This window comes from Pseudophryne corroboree, chromosome 9, assembly GCF_028390025.1.
Source record: "Pseudophryne corroboree isolate aPseCor3 chromosome 9, aPseCor3.hap2, whole genome shotgun sequence".
Classification (NCBI taxonomy): Eukaryota; Metazoa; Chordata; class Amphibia; order Anura; family Myobatrachidae; genus Pseudophryne; species Pseudophryne corroboree.
In genome coordinates, this window is record NC_086452.1 from 419,712,668 (window position 1) to 419,734,814 (window position 22,147).

Sequence of the window (22,147 nt, forward strand, 5' to 3'; positions counted from 1 at the left end):
AAAAGGAAATAAGAGCGGCTAAAGTAGATACTGAAAAACTAGTAGCAAAGGAAAGCAAAGCGAATCCCAAAAAATTCTTTAAATACATTAATAGCAAGAGATTAAAGAAGGAGAGTATAGGCCCTTTAAAAGACACGTTAGGGAGTTTTAAACAAAAACGATAATGACATAGCGGACACACTAAATGAGTTTTTTTTAACAGTATTTACTAGAGAGGACCCAATTCAGGGACTAACACATAATCTCAATAATGAGAATATCCCACTGATAGGTACTTATTTAAGCGAGGAAGTAGTCTGTGACCGATTAAAACATTTAAAGATTAATAAGTCACCAGGTCCCGATGGTATTATTCACCCAAGGGTTCTAATGGAGCTTCACTCTGAACTTGCAAAACCGCTATTTTTGATCTTTAAGGATTCAGTAATATCAGGCATGGTTCCCAAAGACTGGCGTATAGCGGAAGTAGTGCCTATATTCAAAAAGGGAAGTAAAGCTGAACCAGGTAATTATAGACCAGTTAGTCTTACATCTATAGTGGGGAAAGTATTGGAAGGTATTCTAAGAGATAGTATTCAGAAGTTCCTTGAAGTCAATAAGGTAATTAAAAGGAATCAACATGGGTTTATGAAGGACAGATCCTGTCAAACCAACTTACTTGGCTTTTATGAAACAGTAAGCGCAAACCTAGATCAGGATAAAGAGGTGGATGTAATCTTTTTAGATTTTGCCAAAGCATTCGACACTGTACCACACATGAGACTTATCTACAAGCTACAAGAATCAGGGCTAGGAAGCACAATATGCACTTGGGTCAAAAACTGGTTAGATAATAGGGAGCAGCGCGTTGTGGTTAATGGATCTTTTTCAACTTGGACTGAAGTACTAAGTGGTGTGCCGCAAGGCTCAGTATTAGGACCGCTATTGTTCAATATTTTCATTAACGACTTAACAGAAGGTCTAGAGAGCATGGTGTCAATTTTTGCAGACAATACCAAATTGTGTAAAGTTATAAATGCGGAGGGGGATGCTGAGTCACTTCAGAACGACTGTTAGGTGCCGCGGTCCACGGCGCCGCTCGGTCTGCTTCCGAGCGACGCTCACGGCCGCCGCACCTCCCTCCCTGCCCGCCCGGCGCCTAGCAACGCCTGTCCCCAGAGGAAAGAACCAGAAGGCTAAATTCTGGTCTTTGCTTGTATTGTGGTGGCAAGGGACATATCGCGCGTAATTGCCCGAATAAGCAGGGAAACGCTCTGACCAAGTGAATTGTGAGGGGGTTCACTTGGGTCTGCAACTGATCTCCTCTAATGATTCCTTATTAGTTCCTGTATTGACTTAGTTCCCGTTGCCTCTTTGCCTAAAGGGAGACTATATGCCCTGTCTGGGCCGGAAACTACGGCAATGAATGATTATGTACAGGAGAGCCTGAAAAAAGGCTTCATTAGGCCCTCGAAATCTCCCTTGAGTGCAGGGTTCTTTTTTGTTGAGAAAAAAGATGGGTCGCTCAGACCATGTATTGATTATCGGGCTCTGAATAAAATTTCTGTTAAAAACACCTACCCCTTGCCACTGATTTCAGTACTATTTGATCAGCTCCGGACTGCCGTTATCTTTTCCAAGATCGATCTTAGAGGGGCTTACAATCTCATCCGAATAAAATCTGGGGATGAGTGGAAGACGGCTTTCAGCACACAGTCGGGACATTATGAATACCTGGTGATGCCGTTTGGGCTGTCTAATGCTTCTGCTGTATTTCAAGATCTCATTAATGACGTCCTTTGCGACTTTCTAGGAAAGTTCGTAGTCGTTTATTTAGACGACATTTTGATTTACTCTGAGTCTTTTGAACAACATATTACCCATGTGCGACTGGTCCTTCAGAAGTTACGGGAAAATCATTTGTACACCAAACTGGAGAAATGTGATTTCCACATCACAGAAGTGTCCTTCCTGGGGTATATTATTTCTCCTAAGGGGTTTTTCATGGAACCGAAAAAACTCCAGGCCATCCTAAATTGGGCACAACCCACAAACTTAAAAGCAATTCAGTGCTTTTTAGGGTTTGCAAATTACTATAGGCGTTTTATTCATACCTTCTCAGATTTGGTTGCTCCTATTGTGGCATTGACTAAAAAAGGAGCGGACCCTTCCAATTGGTCGCCTGAAGCCAAGTCTGCCTTCCTGGCCTTAAAGCAGGCCTTTGTCTCAGCTCCAGTACTCAGACACCCTAACCCGGATCTCCCCTTTATTGTCGAGGTAGATGCCTCAGAGGTTGGAGTGGGGGCTATCCTTTCTCAGGAAGACCCGGAGTCTCAGGAATTACACCCATGTGCCTTCATGTCCAGAAAATTCTCCTCCGCAGAATCCAACTATGATGTTGGTAATCGAGAATTGTTGGCAGTTAAATGGGCTTTCGAGGAGTGGAGGCACTGGCTGGAAGGAGCAAGGCATACCATTACGGTGTTTACTGACCACAAGAACCTGCAGTATATTGAGTCAGCTAAATGGCTTAATGCTCGACAGGCACGTTGGGCGCTGTTTTTTACTCGTTTCAGGTTTATAATCACCTTCAGGCCCGGTTCCAAGAATACAAAAGCTGATGCCCTGTCACGTTGTTTTCTTCCTGTTCACAATAACCACCCGGCTACTACCCCCATAGTCCCATCGTCTGTCATCCGGGCTGGCCTCACACAGGATTTATTTACACAGCTAGTCCAGCTTCAGCAGCAGGCTCCCAAAGTCACTCCTGCAGATCGTCTCTTCGTCCCTGAATTTCTGAGGGGCACTGTTCTATCTGAGTTTCATGATAATAAGGTATCTGGTCATCCAGGTATCACTAAGACCTTGGAGTTAATCTCTCGCTCAGTGTGGTGGCCTAATCTTTCTAAAGATGTAAGGGAATTTGTCTGTTCCTGTCAGGTTTGTGCTCAGTACAAGGTATCTCGATCGTTGCCGGTCGGGCAACTCATGCCTCTAGCCGTTCCTCTCAGGCCATGGTCACATATATCCATGGATTTCGTGGTGGACCTTCCTCTTTCAGCTGGGTTTCGAGTCATTTTGGTGGTAGTAGACCATTTTAGTAAGATGGCCCACTTCATTGCTCTCCCCCGATTACCCTCTGCTCAAGGGTTGGCAGTTTTGTTTCTCCGCCATGTGTTCAGGCTCCATGGTTTACCCAGGGATATTGTCTCTGATCGGGGACCGCAATTCATCGCCCGTTTCTGGAAACGTTTTTGTGCCTCATTAAATATGAAACTCTCTTTAACATCTGGGTACCATCCACAGTCTAACGGACAAACTGAACGTGTTAATCAGTCGTTAAAACGGTATTTACGGCTATATTCGGCCAAACTTCAGAATGATTGGTCTGAATTTCTTCCTTTGGCCGAGTTTGCCTATAATAACTCTTGTCATTCTTCCACCAAGGAGTCCCCATTCTTTTCGGTCTTGGGCTTTCATCCTAGAGCCAATTCTTTTTACCCTCATTCTCCAGTCTCCTCGTTGACCTTAACTTCCCGTCTCAGAATGATTTGGAAAAAGGTGCACCTTGCCCTTAAGAAGGCTGGCTTCCGAGAAAAAAAAATTTCTGATAGGTTCCGACGCCCATGCTCTTTTAAGGTGGGAGATAAGGTGTGGTTGTCAACCCGCAACATCAAGCTCCGACAACCCTCGGCTAGATTGGGACCCAAATTTATTGGACCGTTCCTTATCGTTAAGAAGGTCAACCCAGTTGCTTTTCGGCTACGCTTGCCTAAATCACTCAAAATTGGCAATACTTTTCACTGTTCCCTTCTGAAGCAGTATATTTCTTCCAGGAGATTCCCTCGGAAGACTTCCCAGGGTAGACCTCCGGTGGATGTTCAGGGGCAACAGGAGTTCTTGGTGGAGAAAGTTTTAGATTCCAAAGTTTCTCGGGGCCGGCTTTATTTTTTGGTTCACTGGAAAGGCTATGGCCCGGAAGAAAGGTCTTGGGTCCTGGATAACAATTTACATGCCCCTAAACTTAAGAGATTATTCTTTCAGGAATTTCCACAGAAACCCGGCTTTAGGGGTTCTTTAACCCCTCCTCAAGGGGGGGGGTACTGTTAGGTGCCGCGGTCCGCGGCGCCGCTCGGTCTGCTTCCGAGCGACGCTCACGGCCACCGCACCTCCCTTCCTGCCCGCCTGGCGCCTAGCAATGCCAGGACGCCGTGCGTACTGTAGCCGCCGGGTCCATGGCAACGCTAGGACGCCGGGCGTCCACAGCCGCTGGGTCCATAGCAATGGGGACGCCATTGGCAGACCGCGTTCCCCGTTGTCAGATAAAGATTGATTAGTTGCTCGTGCAGCAGGGCAGCTGCACGGCAACTAGTAATTAGGGTCTGGGGGGCTGGTCTTGCTGGCCCTCCTGTCATTGGCCAGCAGGGCCTTTTTATGGGAGCCAGCACACTGCAGTCTCGCCGGTGATAGCTTCCTGTATGCTGTTCCTGCCTAGCAACGTCTGTTCCTGGTCAGCTGTATCTGGTCGATCCTGCTCCCTGCACTCCTGAGTCCTGGAGTTTTGAAGCCGGTCCTGGGAATCCTTCCTGTCCAAGTGAACCTGTTGCAGTGATCTGGGGGTTCTCGCTTGTTGGGGTTCTCTCCCGGTTTCGTGAGTAGTGGCTTCTGCCGCGGGTTGCAGCCTAGGCCGCTTAGTCCTTGTGTTAATTTTGTATTGGTGGTTTTTGCTGAGGTTTCCGCTTTTCACTGTTCTCCCCGGTACACGGCGGTGCCGTGTGGGGGTGTGGACAGTGGTGTCTTTTGTTGTTCTTTTCCTTTGGCGGCATGCCGCACATATATTTAGTTTTAGGGTAGTTAGTAGCCCCTAGCTTTCTGTTTGCTTTAGTTAGAGGTCCCCTTGTTATTATCCTGTCTCAGCTCACGCCTTGTCTCACTCTAAGACCTGGGGGCATCGGAGTTGGGCAGACCTAATCCGCCCTTCAAACGCGGCTGCCGTGGGCCCAAGAAACCATAGTCACTCAGGCATGAACTGACCACACGGGTAAAACAATGGAGGTAGGGTGCTAGGGGCTATTCCCGTACCATCCCTTATTTCAGCGTCACGTCCTGGTGCTCTGGACTCACTACGCAACATCTCTCTAGTTCTGAGCATCAGGAATGTAACAAACGACTTAGTTTAATTAGAAGCTTGGGGAGCGAAATGGAGAATGCGCTTCAATACAGACAAGTGTAAGGTAATGCACTGTGGTAACAAGAACAAAAATAACACCAACCTACTAAATGGGGTAAAATTAGGGGATTCTGTATTGGAAAAGGACTTAGGTGTCCTCATAGATAGCAAACTAAGCAGTAGTACCCAAAGTAGGACTGCAGCAAAGAAGGCTAATAAGATATTAGCATGCATAAAACGCGGAACTGATGCTAGGGACGAGAGTATTATACTCCCGTTATATAAATCACTTGTGAGGCCACACCTTGAATACTGTGTACAATTCTGGGCACCTTACTACAAAAAGGATATCCTGGAGCTAGAAAAGGTTCAAAGGTGGGCGACCAAACTAATTAAGGGTATGGAGACGCTGGAATACGAGGGAAGGCTTGCAAGACTAGGCATGTTTACACTGGAAAAGAGGAGATTAAGAGGGGACATGATCAACATTTACAAATATATAAGGGGACAATATACAGATCTTGCGCAGGACCTGTTTTAGGTTAGATCAACACAGAGAACTCGTGGACACTCGCTCAGGTTAGAGGAGAGGAGATTCCGCATAATACGGCGTAAAGGCTTTTTTACGGTAAGGACGATACGTGTTTGGAATTCCCTGCCTGAGGGAGTTGTAATGGCCGACTCAGTCAACACCTTTAAGAATGGGTTAGATAAATTCCTAATGGATAAGGATATCCAGGGTTACGGGGCATAGTCACGCACTATGGTTATTATAAAAAAGAGGGGTAAAACGTAACGGCAGTCATCAACTTCAGTCAAAATTTTATACAAAATAATCGTGCATAGACCGCAAATAGGTTGAACTCGATGGACAATTGTCTTTTTTCAACCTTAGATACTATGTTACTAATATATGTTACTATGTTCTTAAACAACGGTTTCTCAATTTCTTTTTTTTTTTCTCTGGGAAGGGATTCTGGATTCGCAGGAATATCTGAGCATTTCTGTAATAAGAAAGCAGCGACTTTCTACAAATGTTTACTACGTTTGGCAAAAAAAAAAAAAAAAAAGTACAGAATCCCATTTAGGATGTCTTCACCAAATCGTAGACATAAATATGGAAATCGTCATCAAACTTAATGAAGTACACAGATGGTTTAGCTTCAACTTGATGAATAACCATGCCAGTCCTTTTTAAGCCATCTTCTTTGGCATATTCCACTTGCTTGCCCACCAGGCTGTCCACAACCTCCCCTGGTTCTCTTTCAGCTGGAGGGGAATCATTGGAGTCTGGCATGATCCGAAGATCTCCTTCTTTATAGTCATCTAAAAGTTGATACATATATAAGACTGGGTCCTTTTCATAGGTTATATAATAATAAAATCATGTGTTCATAATAGGTGCTCGTGCTAATACCATCCCTCGCCACTCATCCTTGGAACCATCCTCTATTTCAAACATATGCTCCACTGCTTTACCAATCATTGGTGGTCATTCCGAGTTGTTCGCTCATTATTTTTTTGTCGCAACGGAGTGATTAGACGCTAATGCGCATGCGCAATGTCCGCAGTGCGACTGCGCCAAGTAAATTTGCTATGCAGTTAGGTATTTTACTCACGGCATTACAAGGTTTTTTCTTCGTTCTGGTGATCGTAATGTGATTGACAGGAAGTGGGTGTTTCTGGGCGGAAACTGGCCGTTTTATGGGTGTGTGCGAAAAAACGCTACCGTTTCTGGGAAAAACGCGGGAGTGGCTGGAGAAATGGAGGAGTGTCTGGGCGAACGCTGGGTGTGTTTGTGACGTCAAACCAGGAACGAAACTGACTGAACTGATCGCAGATGCCGAGTAAGTCTGGAGCTACTCAGAAACTGCTAAGAAGTGTCTATTCGCAATTCTGCTAATCTTTCGTTCGCAATTTTGATAAGCTAAGATTCACTCCCAGTAGGCGGCGGCTTAGCGTGTGCAAAGCTGCTAAAAGCAGCTTGCGAGCGAACAACTCGGAATGAGGGCCATTGTGTCAGCCAAATGGGCATCACTGATTCGGGATGAGGCAACTCTGTCTGGTAGAACTTCAAGAGCAGACACCCTTTCATCCTTGTGAAGCTCAAGTCCTTAGGCACAATCAAATCCATCATACTTTATAAGATAGAGGGAGGGATTCACTGGTACTTGATCCAGAACTGTTCCTTTCCACTGGGTTATTGGCTCACTGCCCTCTTCCCACCCATGCTGTATTCTACAGCCTACAATATTTCGCCTTGGCTGGGAGATTGGTTTACTTGGTCCCATATTGTTTCGATGTTTCTTATGAGATGTTCTTTTCTTCATCATATTTGCAGAAACACCTGCATGTGCTGCATCAGCTCTTGATCGCTGAGCGCCCGCCTTTCCAAATGGAGTCTTCATTCATCTGTGTATTAAAGGGCAGCAGGGCTGCCGAACTAGGGTGAAAAGTGTAGTCACTCCAAGTTTGTTGTAGTCCTTCCAGTCTACATGAAAAAGAACCCCTTCCTTTCCACCTTTCAGAAAAACTCCGACCCTCAATTGCTCTGATCAGAAGTCACTTATCTGGGGCAGATAGGATGTGTTTCCCTCCACTCCCCCTGCAGGTGATGGCTGCGGCACAGTGCTCCCCTGTGGCCAGTTGCCCCAATCCTCCTCCTCCCTCCTTTGTCAGACACTGTCACCACCACTGTGCGCTGCTATGGAAGAGCTGCTCCCGCCTCACTCCCCCTGAACTTCCAAGCCCTCCGCTCAGACACTCCAGCGCTCGTCCCCTTCCCTCACCCCCTCCCTCTCCACACACTGCCAGATTTGGAGCTGGCTGCTACTATACGGCCGCCTGTCACTCTGCTGCCAGGACCAGGCCTCGCCTTCCTGCCAAATACTGATCCCTCCAGAGCTGCATACTGTATACTGTACTGTGCGACGTGTGTTATACACCTGGTGATTATACATCCTGTAATCTGTACTGAGCGATGTGTGAGATGCACCTGGTAATATCTGTGCTCAGTGTGCTGCATTGTGGGGACCACCAGTATATAATTATAGTAGTACGGTACAGTAGGCCATTGCTGTATCTTGCAGCTCTGTGTCACTGCAAGTATCCATTCCATATCTGTGCTGCATTGTTGTGAGCAGTATATAGTAGGGCAGTGCAGCATTTTGGTGACCAGCAGTATACATATAGTACAGTACAGTAGGCCATTGCTGTATCTTGCAGCTCCGTGTCAGACTCAGTTCTAGTATCCTGATCAGTGCTCAATATCTGCTGCATTGTTGTGACCAGTATATAGTAGTACAGTGCAGCATTGTGGTGACCACCCGTATACAGTAGTATAGTACAGTAGGCCATTGCTGTATCTTGCAGCTCTGTGTCACTTCTAGTATCCTGATCAGTGCTTCATATCTGTGCTCAGTGTCAGTGCTGCATTGTGGTGACCAGTATACTACAGTACAATAGTCCAGTGCTGTTCTCGCTGCTCAGTGTCAGTTCTCCATAGTATCATCAGTGATCAGTATAATCAGTTCTCAGTATAATCAGTGCGCTGTTAGACATGCGCCCGTTTTCCGCCATTAGTGCATTGGGATTTACACAATTGATGAAGTTATTGTGTCCCCGGTACAAAATCCCATCTAGATTCCACTTCACTAGGCAGGTGATAGCGGGATTTTACCAATTAATATCAGTGATTTATAATTATTAATTACAGTGATCTTGCCAAATTCCAGTGATTTTGTCATTTTCTTCCAGTGATTTGGACCAATAATACCATTGATTAGAACGAATAATTCCAGTGATTTTTTTCATTTTCTACCAGTGATTGGGACCAATAATACCATTGATTAGAACGAATAATTCCAGTGATTTTGTAATTTTCTTCCAGTGATTTGGACCAATAAAACCATTGATTAGAACGAATAATTCCAGTGATTTTGTCATTTTCTTCCAGTGATTTGGACCAATAATACCATTGTTTAGAACGAATAATTCCTGTGATATTGAGGTGTTTGTGTCTCTTAGCTTAGCCGTCCAGCGACCACAGTGCACCTCTTTTTCTCTTTTCTTTGCATCATGTGCTGTTTGGGGCCAATTTTTTTAAGTGCCATCCTGTCTGACACTGCAGTGCCACTCCTAGATGGGCCAGGTGTTTGTGCCGCCCACTTGGGTCGCTTAGCTTAGTCATCCAGCGACCTTGGTGCAAATTTTAGGACTAAAAATAATATTGTGAGGTGTGAGGTGTTCAGAATAGACTGGAAATGAGTGGAAATTGCGGTTATTGAGGTTAATAATACTATAGGATCAAAATTCCCCCCAAATTCTATGATTTAAGCTGTTTTTGAGGGTTTTTGAAAAAAAACACCCAAATCCAAAACACACCCGAATCCGACAAAAAATTTTCAGGGAGGTTTTGCCAAAACGCGTCCGAATCCAAAATACGGCCGCGGAACCGAATCCAAAACCAAAACACAAAACCCGAAAAATTTCCGGTGCACATTTCTAAATTTATTATGATTACACACTTAACACTTTAAAATATAAAAAAACAGACAGCACCAAGAGATACAAATATTGTAACAATCAAAAGTAGTTGTAGCAATCAAGAATGTAATAACTGTTTGTCTTACTTATGTTGAGCTTCAATTTATGCAAATGTCTCAATTCCTCAATGGGAGAGATAAAGTTGTAGACGGTGCAGTCCAAAAATATATAATAAAAACATATAGATTTGAGCCAAATTATAAAATCGGTTAGAGCCTGGGGTCCAGTTGAAAAAGAGATATAGAGTTAGTATTTATTTATATATACATGCGTGTCGAAGCTTTTAATTATTGGTTAAATAGCTCACAGGCGATCCCTTATAGAATACTGTTGTGTGCCGTATGTTAGAAGGTTGTTGCCAAGGTCATTCCGACCCGTTCGCATGCAGCGGTTCTTCGCTGCGGTGCTAACGGGTCAGGACTGCAGCTGAGCGGCGCCCGCAATGTGCACGCGTGTCGTTGCCTTGCGACGGTCGTTGCCGGGCAGCGATGCCACCAGCACTGAAAGTAATCGCAGCGGCGTGGAGATACGAACGCAGGCATGTCCAGGCGTTTGGAGGGCGGATGTCTGACGTCAATCCCGGGACCTTTGTTGCTGGATCCGTCGCACAGGGTAAGTGGGTCTGACCCTGGTCTTGTTTTGCAGGAAACTTTTTTAGCATAGCAGGGCTGCACAAGCGATCGCAGCCCTGCTATGCTAAAATACACTCCCCCATAGGCGGCGTCTAGTTGATCGCATTAGCAGCAAAAAGTTACTACGTGCGATCAACTCGGAATGACCACCTCTATCCCTGTGATATGGGACCTGTTTGAAGGTGAGAGGAGATAGGAGGGAGGTCTCACCCGAGCGTCCTCGGGTAGATGCGGCTGGAACTTAGCGGCAGCTGTCCTCCAATTAATCAGACGCAGCTGTATGCTAGCGGCAGCTAGTTTCAGTTGACGATGGCCGTATGCGGGATCAGCGGCTGTGATGATGTAGAAGCAGGTTTCTTGGAGCAGGTTCTCCAGTGTATTCCGGTTACACAGGAAGCAAAGAAAAGAATATTGTTTTGAGCTGTGCATATCTTAGGCTGTATGTATATTATGATGCGGCAGCACACCCAAGGCATCATGCCTCATCAACAGCAATTGGATGATGATGATGATGTAGATGATGATGACGACGATGAATGGTCTTTATTTTTTATTTGTTTAAAGTTGAAAAAAAAAACGGTATGGCCCCTCCCCCCAAAAAAGTGGTTCAAGTAACAGAGATTATAGCCTGGACTGGTTGTGGCATTTGCTGGGTTTCATATTGCATGTTGTCCACCCAAGCTAGCACCAAGCTATAATAAGCTTTGCTGGTCACATGGGAAGTAGTTGCATTACCGGCGGTCGGGATCCCGGCGGTCAGGATACCGATGTCAGGATCCTGAATGATTACAATGTTGGCAGCTGGAATGCCAGCAAACAGGGGCTATTCCCACTCGTGGGTGTCCACGACACCCGTAGAGTGAGAATAGAACCTGTGGTGAGTTCAGTGAGCCAACGAGCCTGCAAGGGGCTCCATTGCGCTTGCTCCCGCCGGCATTCTAGCGTCCGGGATCCCGTGGCCAGGATGCTGATTTCCGGGATCCTGACCGCTAGGGTTACAGCCCCAAGCCGGTCACACCACAACATGGGAAACCACAGTATAATGTCTCCCTTCTATAATATGACATAGCCCCAACTGAATTTACTAGGGTAATTGGGTTCCTCCTGCAGGTGGGTGTTGGGGTAATAAATAGTAGGTATGCGATAGTTCAGTACTACTTTCTCAGCATGCACTGGCTGCCATAAACTGCTTTGGTAGGTTGGTGCCTGTGGTACTTTAAGTGTCCACTTACCCATGAATGCCAAGGAATGCTGGAGTTTGCAGTTCTCAAATGCCAGCATGCTCTTGCATCTGTAGCCGTCTGAGACCTGTCACCACATTACAAAAACTTATTTTGTTAAACAAAACAGTACCATGAAAAAATGATTTTATTTCATATGCACTCACTGAGCCCCTAGTTTACTGTACCACTATATTATTCACCTGAATGCATGGTGGAGGGAAATAAAACCTGTAGATGATCCAGAGCGATCCTTGCAGATACCCAAGCAAATGACAAGTTGGGAGGTCTGAGGCTAACTAACCAATTCAGAGCAGCTTTGCATGGATTGGTCAGACTTTGAGAAAGACGCCGTGATTGGTTACTAACGTAGATCCCATGGATATGATCTAATGTGTAAAATGCAGCCATCTACTCAGCTTTAGCCCCATGGTTCAATAGATTCATATGGGGATCCCACCACTGTGCAAATTGCCTAGTATTTGTACGGCTAACCTAGTAGGATACACATTAAATAATATGCAAATGAGACAATTGCCCGATCATTAAATTCCTCATCCACTTTTTCTCCTGATTCTGTTAAAATAATAATAAATGAATAAACTTGGGTCTCTATACTGTTTCCGCCTTATCTGCAGTAAGACATAAGGGGGAATTCAAATGATTGAAAAGTCGGTTGGGTGTCTGTTTTTTCCTGTCTATTTGATAGGAAAAAACAGACACCCAACTGATTTTTCAAACAATTGTATACCCCCCATACAGTCCATCTGTGTGTATGGTCTTAATGAATGTATGCGATGAGTTCCTATGGTGATCAGCATTATGATGTCAGTGTAGAACCTCAGCACCTACAATGTTCTGTGTCAGTTGGTGGGAAAGAGCAGATGCTGGTATAGCACAGGCTATCATCAGATAATGTAATGCACAAGTAAGAAGATACCTCAATCCCCCAAACCAGCATCATGAAGCGCAAAATGAGCCCCATGGCCTGCTCTATATTTAACGAGTTGAGACTGGAGGGAAAATTGTGCGATGTTGTGATCAAAGTCAACGGACATGAGTTCAAGGCTCATAAGAACATATTGTGCAGCTGTAGTCCTTATTTTAGGTCAGTATATATAGTCACTTGTTATAGTAAGTAGTAGAATCTTGTGGGGGGCCGTGAGCTGTCCTGATCTGTGGGTTTGTATTAGTGATGGGAATGCGGTAAGACAATGAGGGCCTAATTCATACCTGATCGCAGCAGCAAATTTATTAGCTAATAGGCAAAACCATGTGCACTGCGGGGGGGGGGGGGGGGGGGGGCAGATATAACGTGTAGAGAGAGTTAGATTTTGGCGGGGTGTGTTCAAACTGAAATCTACATTGCAGTGTAAAAATAAAGCAGCCAGTATTTACCCTGCACAGAAACAATATAACCCATCCAAATCTAACTCTCTCTGCACATGTTACATTTGCCCCCCACAGTGCACATGGTTTTGCCCATTAGCTAACAAATTTGCTGCTGCAATCATGTCTGAATTATGCCCTGAGTTAGATAGAGGAAGGAGCAGTGTCCCCCAGCAGCACAGAGCAGTGATTCTGGCCTCTGTCACACTGGTGTGGGAATATTGGGGGTAATTCCAAGTTGATCGCAGCAGGAACTTTGTTAGCAGTTGGGCAAAACCCTGTGCACTGCAGGAGGGGGGGCGGGGGCAGATTTAACATGTGCAGAGAGAGTTAGATTTGGGTGTGGTGTGTTCAATCTGCAATCTAATTTGCAGTGTAAAAATAAAGCAGCCAGTATTTACCCAGCACAGAAATAAAATAACCCACCCAAATCTAACTCTTTCTGCACATGGTATATCTGCCTCCCCTGCAGTGCACATGGTTTTGCCCAACTTCTAACAAAATTCCTGCTGCGATCAGCTTGGAATTACCCACTTTGTGCTCCCAGCACGCCCCTGTATGGGACAATATTCCTGCATCTACTTCTTTTCTAAAGTTTCCACCATTAGATTTTGCGTAAAACACAAAGGAGCAATTTGCAACTATTGGGATCATGTAGATGAATGAAGCATGGAGCAAATGTAAAGACATTGGCAGTGCCGTTTCTGGCGGCGGGCGAGCCGTGCAACCGCACGGGGCGCCCGCCGCGGCACTTTGCGGGTCCTTGTTTACCCCTCCTCCCTCTTCCCAAGTACTCCTGCTCAGGGGGCGGAGTTTCGCAGAATGACGCGGTTGCGTTGTGACGTCACGACGCAATCGCATCATTCCGTGAAACTCCGTCCCCCGAGCATGAGTACTGATGACAAGAGGAGGGGGAGCCAAGCTAGAAGCAGGAGGCGGCCGGCGCGAGGAAGGAGAGGCGGGCCGAAGAGCGGGAAGAACCTCTTCAAATGTAAGTAGTCTCTCTTTCTCCCCCCCTTCCCTTGCTTTCCCCCCCCCACTTTACACTTGCCTGCTGTAATGTGTAAAATAGGGACACTTGCTTGCTGTACTGTATAAAGTGGGGACTCTTGCCTGCCATACTGTATAAAAGGGGGACTTTTGCCGGCCGTAATGTGGAAAATGGGGACTCTTGCATGCATAATGTTTAAAATGGGGACACTTGCCGGCCGTACTGTATAAAATGGGGACTCTTGCCTGCCGTACTGTGTAAAATGGGGACTCTTGCCTGCCGTACTGTGTAAAATGGGGACTCTTGCCTGCCGCACTGTGTAAAATGGGGACTCTTGCCTGCCGTACTGTGTAAAATGGGGACTCTTGCATGCGTACTGTGTAAAATGGGGACACTTGTCTGCCGTACTGTATAAAATGGGGACTCTTGCCTGCCGTACTGTGTAAAATGGGGACTCTTGCCTGCCGTACTGTGTAAAATGGGGACTCTTGCCTGCCGTACTGTGTAAAATGGGGTCTCTTGCCTGCCGTACTGTGTAAAATGGGGACTATTGCCTGCCGTACTGTGTAAAATGGGGACTCTTGCCTGCCGTACTATGTAAAATGGGGACTCTTGTCTGCCGTACTGTGTAAAATGGGGACTCTTGCCTGCCATACTGTGTAAAATGGGGACTCTTGCCTGCCGTACTGTGTAAAATGGGGACTCTTGCCTGCTGTAATGTGTAAATTGGGGACTCTTGCCTGCCGTAATGTGTAAAATGGGGACACGTGCCTGCGTAATGTGTAAAATGGGGACTTTTTATTTTTTTCCTGTGGTGGCCGTGATGATGAGATCAGATGAGAACACGCCCATTTTAATGAGGCCACGCCCCCTTGCCGGGAGCGCGTGCGCACATGCTTTTTCTTTTTATATCTATGGGGGGGGGGGGGGGGGGCACATTTTTTTATGTCAATGGGGGAGGCACATTTTAAAAATCTCGCACTGGGAGTCAAATTGGCTAGAAACAGCCTGGACATTGGTGTAGAAGGCAAATTCAGATGCCTGTGCTACTGTTATTCTACCCTATAGCTTGATGAAGCAGAGCCATACTTGCCTACTTTTGAAAAAGCATTTCAGGAAGATTTTGAAAGTAATGCCTATTAGCGCGTACGTGTGCTGCTACATCTGAGAGGCGTGTCACTTTTTCCACATTTTGTTATGTTACAGCCTTATTCCAAAATGGAATAAATTCATTTTTTCCCTCAAAATCCTATACACACTACCCCATAATGACAACGTGAAAAAGTTATTTTGTGATTTTTGCAAATTTATTAAAAATAAAAAACTAAGAAATCACATGTACATAAGTATTCACAGCCTTTGCCATGAAGCTCAAAATTGAGCTCTGGTGCATCCTGTTTCCACTGATCATCCTTGAGATGTTCCTACAGCTTGATTGGAGTCCACCTGTGGTAAATTCAGATGATTGGACATGATTTGGAAAGGCACACACCTGTCTATATAAGGTCCCACACTTGACAGTGCATGTCTGAGCACAAACCAAGCATGAAGTCAAAGGAATTATCTATAGACCTCTGAGACAGGATTGTCTCGAGGCACAATGAGCACAGTGGCCTCCATCATCCGTAAATGGAAGAAGTTCGGAGCCACCAGGACTCTTCCTAAAGCTGGCCGGCCATCTAAACTGAGCAATCAGGGGAGAAGGACCCTAGTCAGGAAGGTGACCAAGAACCCGATGGTCACTCTGTCAGAGCTACAGCATTCCTGGAGAGAGGAGAACCTTCCAGAAGGACAACCTTCTCTGCAGCAATCCACCAATCAGGCCTGTATGATAGAGTAGCCAGACGGACGCCACCCCTTAGTAAAAAGCACATGGCAGCCCACCTGGCGTTAGCCAAAATGCACCTGAAGGACTCTCAGACCATGAGAAACAAAATTCTCTGGTCTGATGAGACAGAGATTGAACTCTTTTGTGTGCCAGGCGTCATGTTTGGAGAACACCAAACCGTTCATCAGAGGCACATCACTTGCTTCCTGTATATCCAGTGCGGCAGCAAAAAAGGGGCGTGGCTTCATGGAAATTGGTGGGGCTTCATTGGAGGGGCGGAGCTTCGCAGGCGGCATCCATTTTTCAACTATTGACGGACCAAAAAAGGGTGGGGCTTCACAGGAAGGGATGGGGCTTCGCGTCCCACCACCCCTTTTTTATGTCACCTGAGGGGTCTGGCAGGTGAGGGCTGACTCCCAGGGATTGCTGTCCATGCAGTTCTGGCTCCTACACAGTGGTGGTCATTCCGAGTTGTTCGCTCGGTAATTTTCTTCGCATCGCAGCGATTTTCCGCTAATTGCGCATGCGCAATGTTCGCACTGCGACTGCGCCAAGTAAATTTGCTATGCAGTTAGGAATTTTACTCACGGCATTACAAGGTTTTTTCTTCGTTCTGGTGATCGTAATGTGATTGACAGGAAGTGGGTGTTTCTGGGCGGAAACTGGCCGTTTTATGGGTGTGTGTGAAAAAACGCTGCCGTTTCTGGGAAAAACGCGGGAGTGTCTGAAGAAACGGGGGAGTGTCTGGGCGAACGCTGGGAGTGTTTGTGACGTCAAACCAGGAACGAAACTGACTGAACTGATCGCAGTTGCCGAGTAAGTCTGGAGCTACTTAGAAACTGCTAAGAAGTGTCTATTCGCAATTCTGCTAATCTTTCGTTCGCAATTTTACTATGCTAAGATTCACTCCCAGTAGGCGGCGGCTTAGCGTGTGCAAAGCTGCTAAAAGCAGCTTGCGAGCGAACAACTCGGAATGAGGGCCCGTGATAGGAGCTGAGTGCTGCACATAATGTAACAGTGCAGCATTTCTTAATTTTTTATTTTTAATAAATTTGCAGAAATCTTAAAAAAACTTTTTTAACATTGTCATTATGGGGTATTGGGGGTCATTCCGAGTTGATCGCTCGCTAGCTAGTTTTAGCAGCCGTGCAAACGCTATGCCGCCGCCCACTGGGGAGTGTATTTTAGCTTAGCAGAAGTGCGAACGCCTGTGCAGCCGAGCTCTGCAAAAACAGTTTGTGCAGTTTCTGAGTAGCTCTGAACCTACTCAGCGCTTGCGATCACTTCAGCCTATTCATGTCCGGATTTGACATCATACACCCGCCCAGCGAACGCCCAGCCACGCCTGCATTTTTCAGACACGCCTGCGTTTTTGCAAACACTCCCTGAAAACGGTCAGTTGACACCCAGAAACGCCCCCTTCCAGTCAATCTTCTTGCAGCCGTCAGAGCGACTGAAAACTTCGCTAGAACCTGTGCAAAACAACAAATGCCTTTGTACCCGTACGTCGCGCGTGCGCATTGCGGAGCATACGTGTGCACAGAAATTCCGATTGTTAGCCTGATCGCTGCAATGCGAACAACGGCAGCTAGCGATCAACTTCCCCATTGTGTGTAGAATTTTGAGGGGAAAAAATAATTTATTCCATTTTGGAAAAAGGCTGTAACATAACAAAATGTGGAAAAAGTGAAGCGCTGTGAATACTTTCCGGATGCACTGTACATCCAAATGTAAATGATCTCCAAAGTTAGTAAGATCTAATTGTTGAAGAAAAGACACTGATATTTTGCAGGATTTGTTAGTGTAATGTGTTTTACAAGATGTTCCATATACTGTAAGTGGCCACAAGAAACCTTATTTAAAATGTATGTAGCCATAGGGATCACTGTGTCTTGTAACCAATGCAGGGAAATGGTGCTGATGAGCTTATTTGAATGTATGTATCTCTGATTTCTTTTTTTCCCCAAGAATGTAACAGCTATACGTATACTGGGGATAAGGTGCAATCAGGGAGATTGCTGGTCTATTCAGGGAGTCAGGGAGAAAGCATCTCTGGGCAGCGATCGCCTCTGCCTGACTGACAGGAAGAGGCGGTCACGGGGCGGGGTGGGTTGTGCCAATGGCGCTAGAACGCTGTTGGTGGGGCGCGGTCCTGACAACGCAGGCGTGCCTGGACTGTTCTAAGGGCGGACCGCGTTGGCTGTGTGACGTCACACGCAGCCACTGCGACCCGGGACGTGGTGAGTAGCGGCCTGCCAGCGCGCAGGAGCTGCGCTGGCAGGGAGCTACTCACCATGTACAAAAGCATCGACGCTGTGCGATGTTTTTGTACCTGTGCGGAGGGGTAGGGCCTGACATGCGGGGTGTACTAGCTCTGTGCTGGGCGTCCCCCCGCATGTCAGAGTAAATTAGTGATGAGCGGGTTCGGATCCTCGGGATCCGAACCCCCCCGAACTTCACCCATTTTACACAGGTCCGAGGCAGACTCGATCCTCCCGCCTTGCTCGGTTAACCCGAGCGCGCCCGAACGTCATCATCTCGCGGTCGGATTCTCGCGAGATTCGTATTCTATATAAGGAGCCGCGCGTCGCTGCCATTTTTCACTCGTGCATTGGAGATGATCGTGAGAGGACGTGGCTGGCGTCCTCTCAGTTTCTATGTTCAGTGGGCTGCAAATTGTGCTGCAAATATCTGTGCTCAGTGTGCTGCAAATATCTGTGCTCAGTGTGCTGCAAATATCTGTGCTCAGTGTGCTGCAAATATCTGTGCTCAGTGTGCTGCAAGTGCAAATATCTACGTTCTCTGCCTGAAAAACGCTCCATATCTGACTGTGCTCAGTGTGCTGCAAATATCTGTGCTCAGTGTGCTAATTGCTTTATTGTGGGGACTGGGGACCAGCAGTATTATATAGTAGGAGGACAGTGCAGAGTATTGCTGACCAGTGACCACCAGTATTATACGTTCTCTGCCTGAAAAACGCTCCATACCTGTGGTGCGTTTCAGTTTTGCACTGTTTGCTGACCACCAGTATATAATATATAGCAGTACGGTACAGTAGGCCACTGCTCTACCTACCTCTGTGTTGTCAAGTATACTATCCATCCATACCTGTGGTGCATTTCAGTTTTGCACAGTTTGCTGACCACCAGTATATAGTTATACTATATAGCAGTACGGTACAGTAGGCCACTGCTCTACCTACCTCTGTGTCGTCAAGTATAGTATCCATCCATACCTGTGGTGCATTTCAGTTTTGCCCAGTTTGCTGACCACCAGTATATAATATATAGCAGTACGGTACAGTAGGCCACTGCTCTACCTACCTCTGTGTCGTCAAGTATACTATCCATCCATACCTGTAGTGCATTTCAGTTTTGCACAGTTTGCTCACCACCAGTATATACTATATAGCAGTACGGAACAGTAGGCCACTGCTGTACCTACCTCTGTGTCGTCAAGTATACTATCCATCCATACCTGTGGTGCATTTCAGTTTTGCACAGTTTGCTGACCACCAGTATATAATATATAGCAGTACGGTACAGTAGCGCACTGCTCTACCTACCTCTGTGTCGTCAAGTATACTATCCACCCATACCTGTGGTGCATTTCAGTTTTGCACAGTTTGCTGACCACCAGTATATAATATATAGCAGTACGGTACAGTAGGTCACTGCTCTACCTACCTCTGTGTCGTCAAGTATACTATCCATCCATACCTGTGGTGCATTTCAGTTGTGCGCAGTATATATAGTAGTAGGCCATTGCTATTGATATACTACTGGCATATAATTCCACACATTAAAAAATGGAGAACAAAAATGTGGAGGGTAAAATAGGGAAAGATCAAGATCCACTTCCACCTCGTGCTGAAGCTGCTGCCACTAGTCATGGCCGAGACGATGAAATGCCATCAACGTCGTCTGCCAAGGCCGATGCCCAATGTCATAGTAGAGAGCATGTAAAATCCAAAAAAATAAAGCTCAGTAAAATGACCCAAAAATCTAAATCAAAATCGTCTGAGGAGAAGCGTAAACTTGCCAATGTGCCATTTACGACACGGAGTGGCAAGGAACGGCTGAGGGCCTGGCCTATGTTCAAGGCTAGTGGTTCAGCTTCACATGAGGATGGAAGCACTCATCCTCCTGCTAGAAAACTTAAAAGAGTTAAGATGGCAAAAGCACAGCAAAGAACTGTGCGTTCTTCTAAATCACAAATCCCCAAGGAGAGTCCAATTGTGTAGGTTGCGATACCTGCACCTCTTTTTTCTTTTATTTTTCTTTGCATCATGTGCTGTTTTGGGACTATTTTTGGAAGTGCCATCCTGTCTGACATTGCAGTGCCACTCCTAGATGGGGCAGGTGTTTGTGTCGGCCACTTGGGTCGCTTAGCTTAGTCACACAGCTACCTCATTGCGACTCTTTTTTTCTTTGCATCATGTGCTGTTTAGGGACTATTTTTTTGAAGTGCCATTCTGTCTGACACTGCAGTGCCACTCCTAGATGGGCCAGGTGTTTGTGTCGGCCACTTGTGTCGCTTAGCTTAATCACACAGCGACCTTGGTGCGCCTCTTTTTTTCTTTGCGTCATGTGCTGTTTGGGGAGTATTTTTTTCAAGTGCCATCCTGTCTGACACTGCAGTGCCACTCCTAGATGGGCCAGGTGTTTGTGTCGGCCACTTGTGTCGCTTAGCTTAGTCACACAGCTTCCATCTTGCACCTCTTTTTTTCTTTGCATCATGTGCTGTTTGGGGACTATTTTTTTAATCTACCATCCTGTCTGACACTGCAGTGCCACTCCTAGATGGGCCAGGTGTTTGTGTCGGCCACTTGGGTCGCTTAGCTTAGCCATCCAGCGACCTTGGTGCACCTCTTTTTTTCTCTGCATCATGTGCTGTTTGGGGACTATTTTTTAAATCTGCCATCCTGTCTGACACTGCAGTGCCACTCCTAGATGGGCCAGGTGTTTGTGTCGGCCACTTGGGTCGCTTAGCTTAGTCACACAGCTTCCATCTTGCACCTCTTTTTTTCTTTGCATCATGTACTGTTTGGGGACTATTTTTTAAATCTGCCATCCTGTCTGACACTGCAGTGCCACTCCTAGATGGGCCAGGTGTTTGTGTCGGCCACTTGGGTCGCTTAGCTTAGTCACACAGCTACCTCATTTCGCCTCTTTTTTTCTTTGCATCATGTGCTGTTTGAGGACTATTTTTTAAATCTGCCATCCTGTCTGACACTGCAGTGCCACTCCTAGATGGGCAAGGTGATTGTGTCGGCCACTTGGGTCGCTTAGCTTAGCCATCCAGTGACCTTGGTGCACCTCTTTTTTTCTTTGCATCATGTGCTGTTTGGGGACTATTTTTTAACTCTGCCATCCTGTCTGACACTGCAGTGCCACTCCCAGATGGGCCAGGTGTTTGTGTCGGCCACTTGGGTCGCTTAGCTTAGTCACACAGCTACCTCATTGCGCCTCTTTTTTTCTTTGCATCATGTGCTGTTTTGGGACTATTTTTTAAATCAGCCATCCTGTCTGACACTGCAGTGCCACTCCTAGATGGGCCAGGTGTTTGTGTTGGCCACTTGGGTCGCTTAGCTTAGTCACACAGCTACCTCATTGCGCCTCTTTTTTTCTTTGCATCATGTGCTGTTTGGGGACTATTTTTTTGAAGTGCCATCCTGTCTGACACTGCAGTGCCACTCCTAGATGGGCCAGGTGTTTGTGTCGGCCACTTGGGTCGCTTAGCTTAGTCATCCAGCGACCTCGGTGCAAATTTTAGGACTAAAAATAATATTGTGAGGTGTTCAGTGTTCAGAATAGACTGAAAATGAGTGTAAATTATGGTTATTGAGGTTAATAATACTATGGGATCAAAATGACCCCCAAATTCTATGATTTAAGCTGTTTTTAAGGGTTTTTTTGTAAAAAAACACCCGAATCAAAAACACACCCGAATCCGACAAAAAATTTTCAGGGAGGTTTTGCCAAGACGCGTCCGAATCCAAAACACGGCCGCGGAACCGAATCCAAAACCAAAACACAAAACCCGAAAAATTTCCGGTGCACATCACTAGATGTGCGAATGGGGGTGGTCCGGGCTGATTTTTGGGGCGACTGCGTGACATCACATGCATCAAGAGCCGCTGACAGCGCAGCCAGGCTGTGCTGCCAGGGGTCAACCTTAGATCCTATGCGTTCGAAATTAGATTGCGAACGCTTCGGAAGGCGGCCTTGCCCTGTTCTTGGCGGCCCCCAGCAAGTGAAGAGATGAACACAGCATATGCAGCCATCTGCGTTCATCTCTGAATAACCCCCATTGTCTGCCCAGTGCGCTTCCCCCATCCCTCTGTAACCACCTACTCTACTGGCTATTCCCTCAATACCATAGGAATTCTTT

At 46.3% G+C, this 22,147-nt stretch overlaps 1 protein-coding gene across 1 annotated transcript in view; it reads left to right on the plus strand.

The window, feature by feature from the left end:
• The first annotated feature begins 12,369 nt into the window (after positions 1-12,369).
• The window catches only part of LOC134957102 (kelch-like protein 10), a 39,773-nt gene continuing 29,995 nt past the window's right edge, over positions 12,370-22,147 (plus strand). The window contains exon 1 of the mRNA XM_063938839.1: positions 12,370-12,654. Within this exon, the coding sequence (XP_063794909.1) occupies positions 12,509-12,654 (146 nt within the window). The 5' untranslated portion in view covers positions 12,370-12,508. The remainder of the gene's footprint in view (positions 12,655-22,147) is intronic.